This window comes from Coturnix japonica, chromosome 2 (assembly GCF_054131305.1).
Source record: "Coturnix japonica strain WE chromosome 2, WE-NBRP24, whole genome shotgun sequence".
Taxonomy (NCBI): Eukaryota; Metazoa; Chordata; class Aves; order Galliformes; family Phasianidae; genus Coturnix; species Coturnix japonica.
Window position 1 is genome coordinate 37,703,114 of NC_140664.1, and position 17,283 is coordinate 37,720,396.

Below are 17,283 nucleotides of genomic sequence, written 5' to 3' on the forward strand. Positions count from 1 at the left end.
TATAAACATTAATTAGATCCCCCCCCCCCTCCCCATCTTCCTTTCCCCAGGCTGAACAGACCCAGGTTGCTCAGCCTTTCCTCACATAGGAGATGCTCCAGGCCCTTTATCACATTTGTGGCCCTTTGCTAGACTCCTTCTAGGAGACGCCTGGGGATCCCAGCACTGGGCACAGTAGTCCAAATATGGCCTATCAGGGCTGAGTAGAGGGGTAGGATCGCCTCTCGACCTGCTGCCCATGCTCTTGTTACTGCACACCAGGATACCATTGGCCTTCTTTTCAAAAGGGCACACTGCTGGCTCATGGCCAATCTGTTGTCTACAAGAACATCCTGGTCCTTCTCTGCAGAGGTCTTTTCCAGCAGGTCATCCCCTAACCTGTACTGATGTGTGCAGTTATTCCTCCCAGGATGCAAGACTTGCTCTTGTAGAACCTAACCAGGTTCCTCCCTGTCCAACTCTCCAGTGTGTCCAGCTCTCACTAAAAGGTGGCACAACCTTCAGGCGTGTCAGCCACTCCTCCCAGCTTTGAATCATCAACAAACTTGCTAAGAGTGGACTCTATCCCTTCATCCTGGTCATTGATGAAGATGCAGAACAAGACCTGACCCACTACTGACACCCCGGTGCCAAACACCTTGCTGAAGTCAAGGTACACAATAGACACTATTCTCCCCCCATCTACCCAGCCAGTAAGAGAAAGAAAGAAAGAAAGAAAGAAAGAAAGAAAGAAAGAAAGAAAGAAAGAAAGAAAGAAAGAAAGAAAGAAAGAAAGAAAGAAAGAAAGAAAGAAAGAAAGAAAGAAAGAAAGAAAGAAAGAAAGAAAGAAAGAAAGAAAGAAAGAAAGAAAAAGAAAAGAGCAGAGGAAAAAAATGATTAGTACAGACCAGAGGATTATGGAATTATGAGGCTGAAATAAAAGAAAAAAGAACAAAAGAGAGGGGAAAAAAAAAGAAAATGGTGACTAGTACTACAGATTGGGATTCATTATAGAGCCATAGAGTGGTTTGGTCTGGAACCTAGCTCCAACCTCCAAATGTGGGTAGGGACACCTCCCATTAGACCAGGATGCCCCAAACCCCAACCAACCTATACTGCATGTTGCACTCAGAAACATCTCCACTGGCGGAACTTTTTCAACATCTTTTTAATCCAGGGACAAAACTGGCACTGACACCCCGTGTTAATTACATATTACATTAAAGCATTTTCCCTCTTTCCTTTTTGAAATGAAACGGTGTAGTTGTATAGCTGGATATAAACTCTTCATCTTTCAATCTCGTTAAAAAGCATTAGGAGAAGAATATAGTATGGCTGCTATACTTGGAAGTAAAACAGGTCAGTGCTTGGCAAACCAGGTGAAAGTTCACAGATGATCAAAACACAAAATATTGTTCCATTTGGAACTCTGGTCAAGGCAAATAACATAAAGGTAATATACATATATATATATATATTTACTGGTAAAGACAAATATCTAACTACAAAGTTTATTCTAGTTCATTGAAATCAGTTTATGGTAGGAAGCAGCAGATTATGCCAATTTATAGTTTATTTCTTCCTGAAACATTGTAGCGAGTGCTCAGTCTCTGTATCTAATTTCATCTATTTAGATACTGGTTATACTGGACACGCTGAAACAAATGGGATCTACCAAAATATGAAGGTTACATATTAGTTGAAACATATGCATTTAACTGGTATTTCTGTCTCTAGCGGTACACCATAGAAATCTCACCTCCTCTTTCTCAAGGGGAGAAATTTATACAGCTGATATATGATATACTGATATATGAGTGGGAGGACAAGAGATAGGATATACACCACTAAGGTTCAAAAATCACCAGTGGCAGATCAGTAAACATCTGGCTGTATAAGTTCTTATCCCATTTTTGCTTTGGAACACAAAGGTTTTCCTATTGGGAGGAGAAAAGGGTTTGGTTCCTCCAGTCCACCTCACAGGACAGGTCCATTTCAAAAACCATGTCAGGTTTACAGCCAGGTTATTGTCTATACACAAAATATCCTTTATTATAGATTTTTAGTCATTAAAATGCAAAATTGGTTCACAATAGTGATTTTAAAATTGTATTTACTGAAATTATGTTAAATAGTACTTTACATTAAATACTTGATGATGAGGATGAACAATGGCCTGGAACATATTTCGACAGTAACAGTATTTCATTGATTAAAAACCTTGAGAACTTCTACTGTCTGATAAATGAAAATCTCCTTTGTCTAACAGAATGACTGAGGAAGCACCCTGTCTCCATAAGAGAGATTAAAGTACACGTGACTGTGGGACAGCAGGCACATGTGGGATCTTATTAGCCATTCTTGGCTTTCTCCAAATCATGTGCTACAAAGGCAAAAAAAGAAGTCATGTTTTCCCTCATATTTCCTACATTTTATTCCCTTTTATCCATTTTAAAAGTCATCGTCAAACTCCAGGAAACAAACAGTTTAAGAGCCATCTCCTTCCAAACAATAATTGGTGTTCTGGAAGGGGGAAAAGAAATAGCAAATGTCTTTCTTGCAGGGCAGACCACAGAGCTGTTCTTCACTCGTGTTCTACAAGCCAAGGTTGGGAACTTTACAGGCATATCCCATCGTGTGCTCAGATATGCCACTGGCTCTTGAAACACATTTATCCAGTGGCAACGAGTTCTACAGCCCAATTACACTCTGCATGAATAAGTACTCCCTTATATTCATTTCAGCTATGGCTTTACTGTGGTTTCCATCACACCTAGATTGACACAAAACATGTCCAGACACTTAAAAGTAATAGCAAGTTATAAAACAGAACTTAAGCTAAAACAATTAAGAAAGAAGGAACAACAATCCCTCCACCCACCCAACTTGTACACTGAAATCACGTTTAACCACCGCACTGTCCCTGAAGCTACACTGGCCATTTTCTTTTCATGTTTTCTAGCAGGGCTACCACCAGCACAGCTCCAGCTGAGCCACCAGCATTTCCAGCAGTGTGTTTTCTAATCATCCTCAGAATAGCCAGAAGTAAGTTACTGATGCTTTGAAAGAGAATTTACATTAGAAAAAGTCTGTGTCTTATTAGCTAGGCTGAGTACTGGAAACACCAGCAGCCAGTTGTAAAACTTCATTTGTATCCAGAATTCCAAAGCCATTATTTAATTTGTTTGGAAAAAAAAAAAAAATTGTAACTTGGGGAAAAAAAATAAAGAAGAAGAAGAAAAAAAAAGCCAACAAAATAATTAAATAAGAAGACGTGTTTGTTATTAAAGATCCATAAAAATGCAAGTAGGCTTGAAATCCAAAGGATCTGAAAATTAACATTGCAAGTACATAAAAAGAAAAGCATACTGAATAGGGCTGGCCAGAAAGCAACAATTCAATTTTGCTGAACATTTTAAGGCTTTGAAATTTGTTTTTGTTCCAATATGAAACAAAAATGAGACTTTCTGAAAGTTTGCATGAAATGAAAATGAGGGAGAGTATTCACTCCCTCTGGACCTGAAAAAAAATCTTCCCAGTAAAATTGTCTCCAAAATAGATAAAGTTTCTGCGAAACCTTCTGGTTTTGATGAAACAGCATTTTTTCAACAGGAAAAAAGTGTCAGATGAAATATTATAGCCATTCTAATTCCAAAGGCTTATCGAGATAGGATGTTTTTACCATAATAAATTATGTTGAGAGTTAACCCAATCTAGCAGTATTTACATAGCTCCCCACGTGGATACCATGTCACTTCCCACTGAAAGATACTCTGAAAGATAACTCTGTAAGATCTACTTAACGTGGTGTTGTTTTTTCATCTGATGATGTATTTAACACATATTAATTTAAGAAAGTAAAAGAAATCAAAGAATTAGCAAAATGAAGGAGGTACCATAACATCAATTTATTAATTAGTTGTGGGGATTTTTCTGTAAGCCTGTGGATGTTCTTATTCCAAAATAAGAATGATTTTATCATTTGAGAGGGTTTTTCATTGTTTGGTTTGTATGTTTTGGTTTTGATTTTCTTTTAGAGACACTTAAACTGTGCTTCCAAAAATGTATAGGCTCTACTGAATTAAGCTCTCAAATACCAAGGGAAAATCTTTGCTTGAAACTTCAACTCAGACTAAAAAGAACAGAAAAGCAGAAAGAAAACCATATTGTAATAAACAGCTTTGCAAAGAAGAGAGACGAACTAACATTTTTAAGTCTTTGTATCTACTGAAGAGGAAGAAACTTCAAATTTTCAGAACCACTGAATAAGGTAATTCTTCTAAATTCTTTTCTCTGCTAAGTGTATTTTTGTGTGTCAGCTTATTTATGCTGATTTGGGAGCATGGTTGGCTCAAGTGCAATTGGATCCAGCTGATGCCTGCTTGATGCCCTAAAAATGGCAATGAGGATATTTAATTGAACAAAGCCTGATTCAACTGTTCCAAAGAATACTGACCACATAAATAATTAAATGGAAGATCACCTCTGCTTGCCACGCACTCAACACATTCTTCTTAAACTGTTCTCACCTTCCTCTTGTGGTTCTCTGCAAAATCTTCATTCCAGCTAAACGGCAGAATTTTCCTTCCCATCTCTTGCAGTACTGCTCAATGTCTTCTGCTGAATCCAGACACTGTAGCTGCACTTCACTGAACATGCCATAGGCATCCTGGACAAGGAGGCATAACCTGTAAAATATTCTTCTGTTACTCATTTATTCTTATTCATAACAAAATGAACAAACTTATCCTCTACAATATCTGAAGAAATCCTACCGAACACTGAATACTACTACTAGTACCGGTAAATGAAGCCAATATCATCAAAGGTTTTCCCATATATATCTGCAGGAGGTAACAGGGCCATAAAAAAGAGAAGTCTTACTGAAATTTAGAACAAGGTGCTTCCATTCAGGATTAGAGAAACAAACTGCTAAACAACATATGCCTTGTGTGTCTATAAAGAAAGTCACATTTTTGCCTAACTTGAGGTGAACTTTTCACTGCAGACAAATCAATGATGCAAAAGTACGTATGTATATAAGTATAAAAATACTTCAAAATAAACAAAGCAATCCATTTCACAAGTAATAATCACAAATGTTGAAATTGGTAAAGCAAGCATAACGTTTTGGTTTTTTTTTACTTCAAAAGCATTCTGAGGATTCTAGATAATTAAATGTCAATTTTATTACATTTTGAAAAAACAACATGAAACTAGAGATTAGTAAATTCAATATTGGGTATGAAAAAGCCCAGAGGGACTATTTTAAGGAGGTAATTTAAAAAACAGCTAAACAAATAATTTGATTCAAGTAATCCATGGAACCAGACTAGAAACTACTGCTTAATCAACTTCCTGGCATTTCAAGAAGATATTACCATCATAGCAGCTAAGGCAAAATCCAGGGGGTGTCATACGTTTAGACAGACAAAAATGCACTTCACAAGGTTGTGCACCTGAGATGAGTCACAATGATAGCTTGAGTCAAGGAGGAAGGAGAGCGCTGTCTACAGGGTGGGTTTAACTGCCCCCCAGAAGAGACAGTTAAACATGGAAATCTTACATTTTCTTAGTAGGGAGATTTAGGCACACAAAAGACCATTAATTACGGTTTCCTTGTTCATTACGAACTATTTTTTTCTCTATATTCTACAGAGGATACAATTTCCTGAAGCTTTTTAGAGATTAGTAGATGCTCAAGCATAAGCTACAGGTTTTAATTTTTTAAATGCATGTGCTGGTTTTGAGGACGAGAGAGCGGTAGGACTGAGCACAAACGAAGGTCCTGTATTTTCTCCATATCTGTAACTATAAGGGTCACACAAAACAGAATCTTCACCAGGCAAAGCAAAGCAACCTCAGGTACGATTCCTCCATAGCCTGGCAATGTTGGGATGTCTTTCACAGCCATGGAACACTGCCTCTACCTTGAGCACTGACAAACAGATAGAAAACAAATGCTGTTGTGAAGCGTGGGCTGGAAGGATATATATCCCAATTTGTGGTATGAGTGATGCTCCTAGCTTAGACAAGCATGTGACTGGCCTGACACAAAACTGTACCATAGCTGTATCCCTAGCTTCATTTTCTCCATAAAACACTCAGTGAGATCCCTGTGGATTGGTATCACTCAATCATCTTGAACTCAACAAAACAAAGACTGTTATGCTATGACCATGACAGCACAGAAGCAGAGCAACCACCATTGCCTGCCATGTTAGGGCCTTGCAGTCACTTACAGTTCTGTCAAGTTTTAACTGATTGGACTGAAACTTCTTTTGCTGTTGTTTTGTTTGGAAAAACAAAGCTAATGCACTCTAGTCTTTTCTGAAAACCAGACTGAAGAGAACAGAAAAAAATAATTTAAAAAAAAAAATCAAAGTTTTGTTTATACTAACAAAACATTCAGTGACTCTTAATCATGAAAAATCAGGCCTTCACATCTTGGAGCAAGCAAGTGCCAACTGAGCTAGTGTCTAAGATCCAATCAGTTCAGCAAGGCTCTGTTCACTGATCACTGGAATTTCTCCTGTCTTCAGTGAGAAATAACTGAATGCAAGTAGGCCTCAGACTAGCTGGCACCATGCTCATATTAAGTCCTCTGGGACACATTAGTTGCCCAAATAAAATTAACTCAGTTGATGCCAAATATATCAAGCCACTGAAAGTGCATTTCCCTCATCCTTTAAAGCCAAGCAAAGAGATGGCTGTTCTCAGACATGGAAATCTCAACTTCCCAGGTTCCAGCCTATGTGTTTCCAACCCATCATGATGACAGCTTAAATGGCTGGGACAGGAGACGGATCTAACAAAAAAATATACTGTACTCTAATAATAAAGTCAAACAGCAACAATTTATAATGATACATGATAGTCATTATAGTCATCCTCTGATCAGCTCCCTGACAATGAACTCACTGAAACTAAACTACAAGTTGCACGGAGTACTACTTCTAGATGAGGATGCATTCCAGGCAGCATGAGGGGCTGAAGCTCCCACTCCAGCTGTATAGTGTATGCAGCACAACATTTAAGGTCATATAATGGGGGAATGGTCATCAGATGACCAAGCTTGATATATAGAAGTAGAGGAAGAACTACACAACTTGATGCTCATATCACTAATGTACCCATTTCTACTAGAGCATGGTCATGATTATTGGTGTAATGAAAAAAGTAACAAAACAGGGCAGCAGATCCTCTTGCCCCAGACTCAAAACAATTTGTTGTATTAACTCAGTTTAACAGCATCCAAAGTTTGACATGATTTCTCTACAGTATAAATTTAAAACAAAATTAATATATCCACTCATCCGGAAGACAGAAGTTCAGAAATAACCTTGAATTCCCCGAGTTTTAGTCTGAAAGATGAGGAACATCCCAGACTAAGTCTACAAGTGGAGTCTCACAAACAAATGTTCAGTGCTTCAGAACTCTTCAGTAAACGGTACAAAAGGAAATAATGACGAAAACTTGAAATATTCTCAGCATCGTTTGTTGTATCTCATTCTGATTAGCTAGATAACACTACAAGTAGTGAATGAAATAATTGAATAATTATTGAATGAATAATGAATAATTACTGATAATGAATAATTACTGGTAATGAATAATTACTGATTTTTCTTTTTAATGGCTACACTGGAATCACCTGGATCCCACAACATTCAGTGATGGATTTGGAGAAATATTCTCACGTTCTATGAAACAGGCTCTATTCTCATGGTTCTGTTCTTATTGGTATATAGTCCAGCTGCCTACAATGGCTGAAGGTACATGGCTTTATTTCCTCACAAGCATTGTTGGTTTTTTTTAGGTTGTTCTCATATTACTTGTAGAGAAATGGATTTGTAATATTTTTTCATGTTACACTGTTGCTCCCCTATTGTAGTTCTTGCAAATTAAGTTTTAGCAGCAAGTCTAACAATGATTATGGAACAGATTGTACCGTGATTTTTGCTCCCTTTGAAGCTCACTGCCAGGATGAAAACTTATGACTAACTTACAAGACAAGCCACAAATTCAAACCAAATACTTGACCCCAGGAATTACACACTTATATTAGTGCATAGCTATTCAAAATTCTTTTTCCATTTGTACTGGATCAGTTAATCAGTGTGAACATACCTTTACCAATAGCTCGATGGCAAGTGTGTCTCTGAATTGTTAGAAAAAAGGAGAATACTGCCTTTTTTGATCAGAGGTGCTCATGCAGGTAGGAAATTAAGGCCATCCTCATTTCTGAGACAATAAGATGAAATCCTATATAAGACAAGGATTCAGAATATGGCTTGGGAAACATGATTTTTTCATGCAAAAGAGTAGATAATTCATTCGTCCAGGAGCAAAGGGTGGCAGGAAAACCAGTAGAGGAGCGAATGCAGACTAAGGAAAAGGTGAAATATGACTCACTGGTTATAACAAAGGGGGTGAAGATAGGGAACGATAAGAAAGTGAGGCAGAAATTAGCCTTTTTTTTCTAAAGCAATGACACAATAAGTCTCATGCAAAAGCTTGGGAAAATTCTGTTAATTTGCTGATAGCCTGGAGCAAAGATTAGGGGCTGGGGGAAGACAAGACTGATTACTCTGCATTATTTTTATGACGGTGCTAATATTTAGCACAAAATGGCTCCCGGTAGAAATCTGGAGAGGATTACAGGATTACATCGCCATGCCATTCTCCTAGTTAATCACTCTTTCTGGGTACTGAGAGCAAGCTTTTGTTTTGGGTTGTTTTTTTCTGTTGTTTTCTTTTATTTGTTTCCACATGAAAAATCCTATCTGTGCACACTGCTGCCTTGTATCAGGCAGGTAAAATCCAAAGAGGTCAGAATGACCAAAAATCTTCTTAAGCTTTGGTGTTTTCCAGCCTCCTCAGTAGTTAATAGAAAAGAATAAGAAAAAAGATTACCTGAAGTGATGACACAAGCAAAGAGACCAAAACTGACTGATGGTAGAGGGACTGCATTTACTAAGGTGCAATTGCAAAGTCTTGTGAAAACAAACAGCAAACATTTATCATAAATAGATTTGAACTAACAAGTAACTGTTTTGCCCTAGGACAGGAAGACGGCCATATGGACCATACCAGCCTTCTTCTGTGCATGACTAAGCTATGCAGTCCAGGTGAAGGAGCACAACAAGCAGACAGATGCAATGACAAATGCAGAGATGAGAAGGGACTTGTTTTGATGGAAAGAGAGGAAAGAATCAGGGAAATATCTGAAAACAAACTGCATTGTATCATCTCTGATTTTCGCTCAGTCTTTATCTTAACCACCCCAGAGACAGTTGTTGCTTCTTTTCTTTGTGTGTCAGAAGGACTTATCTCTGAGGTGCGGTCCTTGTAGAGGCATAAAGCGCACATAAACAAAACTCCCCTCTCTCTTAATCACCAGAGGCACAACACTACCTACACAACTCCAATCCAGCAACTTGTCTGGTCAAGTCTCAAGGTGGAGCTGGTTAACTCCTGCTAATATGGCTCAGATTCAAACTGTAACCTGCAGGACACCACCCTGTAGGGATTTGATGTATTTCTACTTTATACAGACTTTGAACACCTGTATTATTTCTGAAAAATCAAAGCTCAAGACGCTGGTCTAAATACACAGGATATCTACCTATTTCCCTCATCTTCCATATCACCAGAGGGATTTAAAAGCCCCAGATTCACAGGATCTGATCCTAAACTGCTACATGTTCCCTTTCAAAAGGCACGAACCTGCCACAGCCTTCCTTATCCTCTGAAGATTCAGAGTACTGTGTTCCAAAATCCATGCCATTTGCTGTCACTAAACAACGGCTCCAAGGAGCTGCAATAACTGTGGACTGAATGAACGGGATTTGGACTAGATGGCCCTCAGAGGTCCCTTCCAACTTTAAGGATTCTATGAAGCAAATAAATATGTGTGATGATGATGACTAGCCTTTCTATACATAGGTCACAAACGTATAAAAGAAAACATAAGCATCACTATTTCCATTTTATAAGAGCCTAAAGACTTTTGATCCAAGTACAGACATTTCCAGAACCCAAGCTGGTGCTCTAGTTTGAAACACTTGAGGTAGCCAAAACGAAAACTGGAGGTTTAAAATAACTGAGAAGCAGGGATTATGAACAATTTTTACTAGACATTTATGGAAGTACCAAGAAGAAAACAGGAGAGGGTTCAAGAATGTTGGATCTGACAGAGAGGGAACAGAGCACACAGCTACTACTGGACACACAAGTTCTCCAGCTAGAGACAGACTACCTTTAAAAATGGATTGGTGGGAACTGCACATGTGACAGGAAAATAAGCAAGTCTTATCTCAGCATCTAAAATAGAAAATATGTAGCAGAGGCCTCCTCAGTCTCAGGAAAGGAATTTTTTCGTTGCAGATGGTTCTCAACGTGACCTTAAAAGAATACTTATACAAGACCCTTTGCAAATCACTCACTACAGTAACTATAGCAGACCCCCCATTTTGTATTTTCCTTGGTTTTAATTCCATTTTTATATGTATGTTAAAAATAAAACGTAAAAAAAAAAACAAACAAACCAAGAAACAGCACGAGAGGGTGGAAAGTAACAGTTGCTTATTTTTATTCACTTCTTTGAGTAGTCATTTGCTTCAGTAGGGGCTGGAAAAATCAAATGTAACTTCTACAGACTCTTTCAGGAATCTCCACCTGCTGACTGCTTTCTCCATTTCTTCATTCAGGTTAATTCTTCCACCTAGTATTTTCTCTCCAGAGCCTGAAGAAGCACATACCTTCCAGTGTGAGCTACTTGTGTGGGAAACTGCATTGACACGTAGGAAGAACCCTGTATGAGCCAAACATAACAGCACACCTGCCTTTTTAATGCAGAACATGCACATTCTGAATGGAGCTCCACACTGCAGTTTTTTGACTCAAAATGTGGAACATGCACTGCTGACAAATTCTCACAAATGGATGCAAAAAAAATAAGACGGGTTTTGATACGTGCAACTATGACCACGGCTTCACAATTGACAGTTTTTCAGCATAACCCTGCTCTGCCACAAAGTTTTCCTATGGCACCAAATGAGCTTCTTAAACTTCCCATCACACACTCTCTAAGTGCACTTTCAAATCCTTAAACCATTGATCTGTCTTATCTGCAAGCAAAATTTTACTTTTAAAAGTAAACAAAGCATTTAAAATGATAAAATGGCATTCCCACCATCCACTTACATGTAATAGGAACCCTAAGCTATAACTTCAAACAGTTATAGAGCTGCAATTGACAAATATTTTCAATATCAGATCAAAGTTTCAGTTATGTCAGATTCATAAATGAATATAGAAGTTTTTCTATATTGATAGTTTTAATCCAAAGTTACTATACAGCAGTGGTTGGCTTGGAAGACAGGAAGCTGAAGAAAAATAGAATGTGGGAATACAAGAAGGTCTGTACAGAGCAGCAGTTGTGGAGCAAGATAAACAGCATGAGAACCAAGGACGCCTCTAGAAGTGAGAATGGCTCGCGGCTCTGATTGGACAAATGCCCGCATGAACGGTTGAAGAGTGTTTGTGGAATGCTCTGTTGACATGTAAAGGTGGATAGGAAAGTTGTAGGGGTGAATGGGAAAGCTAGAACAAGAAAACTTGTGAAAGTACGTAACTGATGTGAGAACTTGTAATAAATGATTTGGATTGTTCACATCTGAGTGCGTGCATCAGACACTGCAATAGATGCCTCAGTACTGGCTAAAAAACGTATAACAGTTCAACCACAGCAAACCAGTAAGGCTTTCCCACTCCAGATCCCCCCCGCATCTTTCCCTTACAACATTAAACTGCACATAACTTATGGTCCTCCTGCTAAAATGCATTCCATTGAGTTTGTTACGCAAATAAAAACTGATTGTCCCAGCTTGTTTCAGACTCTTATGCTCTAAATTGTAGTAGCTTTAAAAAAAAAAGGAATGATGCACACACATTCCCCAGGTTCCTCAGTGTCCCCAGTACCACTCATTCAGTATCATTTTAGAGGGAAAAAGGATTTTCCCATATGACTTACTTATTAAGAGGAAACCATACACTCCAGAAACTTACAGGCTCCAGTGAAAACTTGAAATCTCTGTTATGGATGATCTCCAGCAGAAAAGTCATGTTCCATATATTACGTGTAATTACCATCCAGCCATTTACAGTACTTATCTATGAATCTGAGGAGGAGTTCTTTGTTTGTTTTTGTTTTAATCTTAAGACTTCATAATTACAGTTTTGGCATCCAAGAATTCCAACAGTCAGTGAGGTGATGCCAAAAGATCTCCTGCAAGGTGCTCAGCACCCTCCTTTCCAAGAAAATCAGCATTCAAATGCTGATCCTGGCAACACTTCACATAATCTTTGCCATACCGCGTTTCCTCCACACCTCAGTTTCTTATATGTAAAAATCAGAATAAAAGTTCTGTCCTCAAAGGGTGACTGAAAAACTATAACTGAGGAATATGACGGTGTCTAGGAGAATAGGTCCAAAATGTTTGTATGCTAGACCTCACTTGAGCTGAGGGAGGAGGCTACCTATTTATCTATATCTGTACAGATTTGTAGTGGGCTTGCAACCCATGTCTTCTGAGCTGAGGGGTTTCAGAGAACTGTAAAATCCTGCTGCAAAACCCACGGTGAGTGCTTTACACAATTACAGCATCTGGAATGAAGCAAGAGGATTGCAGCAGCAGTAAATCGGATTCACCTGATTTAATTCTAAACCACATAGATGGAATCTTAGAAGACTTCAGTAAAAAATAAATAAAGAAGGAAAAATAATGCATTAAATTTTAAAAATAAAAGGAAAAAAGAAAAACTATAATAAATTTTAAGGAAGAACAGCCCATCCCAGAAGGCACAGAACATCCCAAAATACATTCTTGGTAGCATGGTATTACACACATGCTGCCACGGTGCGTGTGAAAGGTAAATGAAATACAATAACACTGCAGGATTTCTTTCAGAGCTGCATCTGTATTCAATAAGACATTCTGCTGTTTCAGTGCCACATCATCCCACTGGAACAGCGCAAGAACATTCACCCAAAAAAGCAGAAGAGTGGGTGCAAAGAAAAAAAAGCAGAAATGAAATCTTGTTGGGGCACCTGCTGTGGCTGAAAAGCTACTTTCTAGAGTTCCTTGAGGGGTCTGCCATTCCTGTTTTGCTCTCACGTTGTTTTCCTTTCCTCTCGCTTCCTGTCTGCATTTCCTAGGTGTGCTTTTAAAAGAGGGAGAGGGAACGTGTTTGTGTGTGTGCAGCATGTTTACAAGAGTTATGGTAGCAGTTCTCAGCAGTCCACCGAGAGTTCTAGGAACTGGCCCCTACTATTTTATTCTGGGTCAATGTCAGCTCATGTCAGGCAGGAAAGATCACACAGGACAGCTTGCTCCATCACACAGTCCTGGACGGAGGCCTCAATGGGAGAGGGAAAGCAGGCAAGCTGCGAGTGGGCGGAGTGCCTTCCCAGCACTCTACCAACCACTGCACAAGGAATTATGATAAACACCACTCTGGAAACCAGATACAACAGTACATTGTGTTCTTCTTCTGAAAAACAACCAGACTTCTACTCACTTTAAGTAAACAGTTAATCCTGTTTATCTTTCTCTTTTTCTTGATGAGTTGTTAACAGAACAATCTCTTCTGCAAGGCAAGTAAGGAGTTTGTCCCTTAAATTCATACTGATTTTTTCTCTTCCTTTGAGAAAAAAAAAATATATATCAATTCAATACATAAGCTTTCTACTATCGGCAAACAGCGTGGAATAACAATCTTTCTTGGCTTGAACTGACTTAACAAAGCAACGCCAAAACTGAATGAAACCTTTCCCTCACTTACATATTTTATTTTGGAAAACTGAAGTCCCAAACAGAGCGTTCTGTTCATCACATTTAACTCTTCCTTTTCTGGCAAGAACAAGGAAAACCAATTAATGCATCAATAAATCAGATGTGTGTTGTCCTTGCAGTCTGAGCAAACTGTGGGCTGTACGCAGCAATCGGCTGCTAAACAGGGTTGGGGGGGGTTCTCAGTTTTATCCTCGTGAATGGAAAGAAAAAATAAAAGAGGAGTCAGAGCAATTGCCTGCAAATGAAGCAATAGAGCTTTTTGGTTTGTTTTGTTTTGCTTTTTTTTCCCCCCAGAATATCTGCTCACTGTGCAAATACATCATATCCTCGACTTTCAATATTAAGGGTGACTAATTAGGACAGCAGATGAAAGTGATTATCTTGTTTTGTTGGAATCTCCACACTGCACCTATTAACTACTTCTTACTGGGGATCTAGCTGGGTCCCCTGAAAGCCACCACCTTTTCCAAGGGGAATTCTAATGTTTAGAACTTAGGAATTTAAATAGTTCTGAAAGTCAATAATGAAAGGGTGCTTAACATCTCCAGTCACTAAAAGCCTGTTGATGCAGCTATTTATATTCATAAAAATACACCATTTGCAAAACTGAAAAAGGAGAAGGAAAATATTCCTGTTTTATTTTCACCCGTCTTGCACTCAACGGGTCTGATCCCCTGCGGTTTCTGTGCAACCCATGTCATGCAGTGCAAAAAGGTAAATTCAGGTCTGGGAAAGTGAAAAATAAAAGCCTGCTTTTTTTCAGATTTTTTGAATATTTTACATGTAAAACTTTTCTAGTTTTTATGCTTTCTTTTTTTTCTTCCCCACTTGAGATCTCAATTTATTCTACTTTTTTTTCTTTCTTTTTTTTTTTTTGGGGGGGGGGAGGGGGGTTTTCTTGGTGTTTTTTTTTTTAACCCTTTTGTAACGAGTGCTGAATTTACTCAGCCCTCAGGAGCGAAGTGACAGAACAGGTCTCCGAAGTGACAGAACCGGCCAAAGCAGAGCTATTTCCCATTACAGAATCTGAACTCCAAAGGCAGCCAGCAACAGGACAGGGCCAGAAACTGAGCTCAACAAATCCCTGAGGAGCACCCTGGGGCCTATGCCCCCAAATCCAGCATACAGCCCATTGCATCCTCCAGCCAAGAATGGAGATGCCAGCACTGGGAGGCTGGGGTTGCTACTGAACACTTCATATTGCTCCAAGTGCACCCTGTGTTTCACCCCCTTCCTCCCACCGCTGCACTTGGCTTGGGGAAAGAACAGTTGCTCCCTGAAAATCATGGTTTTAACCCATGAAAATTATCCCCAGCCTGAGGCAGGACCACAATGCTACGATGGATCCAACTCAGGCCATGGTGCTCTGAGCAGGGCAGTTTATAGCAGTAGGACTACAGAGGAGAAGAAATATGTGTTGATGAAACTTGTATCTGAGGAAGTCACAGAAGAACACAGTGCTCTCTGCTTGTTGGAGAATCTCTCATGAACAGGAGAAGCAAACAGTACATCTAAATCATTAGTTGCAATCCCCTTATGGAAGAAGACTCTCTTTGACCCCACTCTGACTGGCCCCCACCATGGTATATTTAAGGAGGGAATGCACCAGCCAAGTGGAACGTGGACAAGAGGCAGTCAATGGGAGATCATTAGGAGTTGAAGCAAAAGCAGGAAGAAAACCGGGAACATGAAGAAATCAAAGATCAGGAGGATATATCTGACATTACCTCTTTCCTACTTTCCTTCTTATACCTCACTGGCATCTCTGGCAGTAGGAGATGAGGAGAATAAAACAGTCTGAAGCAACATCACTACAATCCCACAGATGCCTTGTAAGGATTACTTGATGGAGCATTTTCCACAGATATGTTTGACATTTTTTGATCAAAAATCAAGGACACAGCAAGCACTGCTGATAGAGAAGTGCAAATGTCAGCAGTTTTCTAATTTGGAAATAGAAATTACATTTGTTAGACTTCTCGCTTCCGTTAGAGACTTCCAAAAAGAGAAATCTCCTTTTCCATCAAAGGTTGCTCTATAAATTATTTCTCAATAAGCAGCATGTTTGGGCCATTATTCAAATCTCACCCAAGTTACTATTTTTCCAATGACTTCAATGGGCTTTACTTCATGCTGTGTAGGAGGTGGAGAAAACCCAAACAGCACCAGTCACATCCCTCCACCTTGATGTCATCCAACCATTTATGCAAATTCCATGTTTATCTTCTAAAAGCTACCTGAACTGAACACCAATTCAAACTCTGAAATAATTTTATTACTGATGGCAGTCTTTACTTTTTGTTTCTCAGATGGAGCGCTATTTTATTGTAATGACATTATCAGTCATTACACTGGATTTCATGTAAGTCCGGTGAAATACTGAGAAACAATGTGCATGGTATACTTGATTCTGACTCTCCCTTCTGTGAGAAAAAATAAATGTAGTCCTGAATGTGAGAGTCTGCTCAAATATCAGTTAAGCACAGCTTGTACTCACTAAATGTACTCCAGGAAAGAGAAAAAAAAGATGACCAAATCCAATCAAAACTACAGGAAGGGTTTGGAGAGACAAAAGATAATCATATAAATTAAGACTTGATTAGGGGCCCTTAGTAAACCTATCTATTCAGGCCAAAAGAGGTGGTTTAATATTCTGTGGCTAAGATTCTGGTTTTGCATCTTATCCGTAAGAATATCAACAATAGCACATTGTTCTCCAGCCACTGTGCTGGTTACAGCCTCTGATTTGGTTCAGAGACGTAAAGGGTGAGTAATAGCCACAGAAGTACTGCTTCCCTGGCATTTGGATTTTCCTTAGATGTCACCCACTCCAGGTCAGCAGGAGATGCAACATCACAGCCAAGATAACAAGATATCTTGTCTTTTAAAAATGTGGTTTTCTGTTGATAGCACTTCATATAGTCTCATCTGTTGTCTCATGTCTCATCCTTTTTCCTGTCACACATTCCTTTTGCATATCAGACTTCACTGTACTGCAGGAAGCAAGTGTTCAAACAAGAAATACGACTTCTACCTGCCTGTAGAGACTCAGATAATGCCACTGGAGCATAAAGGTATTACTGTTGCACAAAACCAGATCAAGCCAAATTTTTGGTGTATGGGGATTTAAATATGACTTGTTGCTGGTCATCCTTCTTAACAACAGGCAATAGGGTTAATATTTGTATTTTCAGAGTCCTGTCAGAATTTCAGAGGTTGAATTTTTCCCTCTCAAGCTCTCCACTAAGTAGCATCTCTTGTCATTGAGGAATCTCAAACCAAGCTGCTGGACTATTTCTTCAGCCCAATTTGCTTTCTGTACCACAAACAAACATTCCAGAAATCATCAGACAGAAATTTGAACATTGCTCAGGAGTGTTCTTTCCTACTGGTCGTAGAATAATAGAATCACCAAAGTTGGAAAAGACCCACAGGATCACCCAGT

General features: G+C 39.0%; 1 protein-coding gene across 4 annotated transcripts in view; it reads right to left on the minus strand.

The window, feature by feature from the left end:
• Positions 1-17,283, minus strand: part of SPIDR (scaffold protein involved in DNA repair) — a 180,221-nt gene that overhangs the window by 20,556 nt on the left and 142,382 nt on the right. For 3 of the 4 annotated variants that reach the window (XM_015855506.3, XM_015855509.3, XM_015855508.3), the window contains one exon: positions 4,509-4,667. In XM_015855506.3, coding sequence (XP_015710992.2) covers positions 4,509-4,667 — 159 coding nt within the window. Of the gene's footprint in view, positions 1-4,508; positions 4,668-10,551; positions 10,796-17,283 lie in introns of those variants that run through there. The other variant, XM_085537406.1, reaches the window with a different exon arrangement.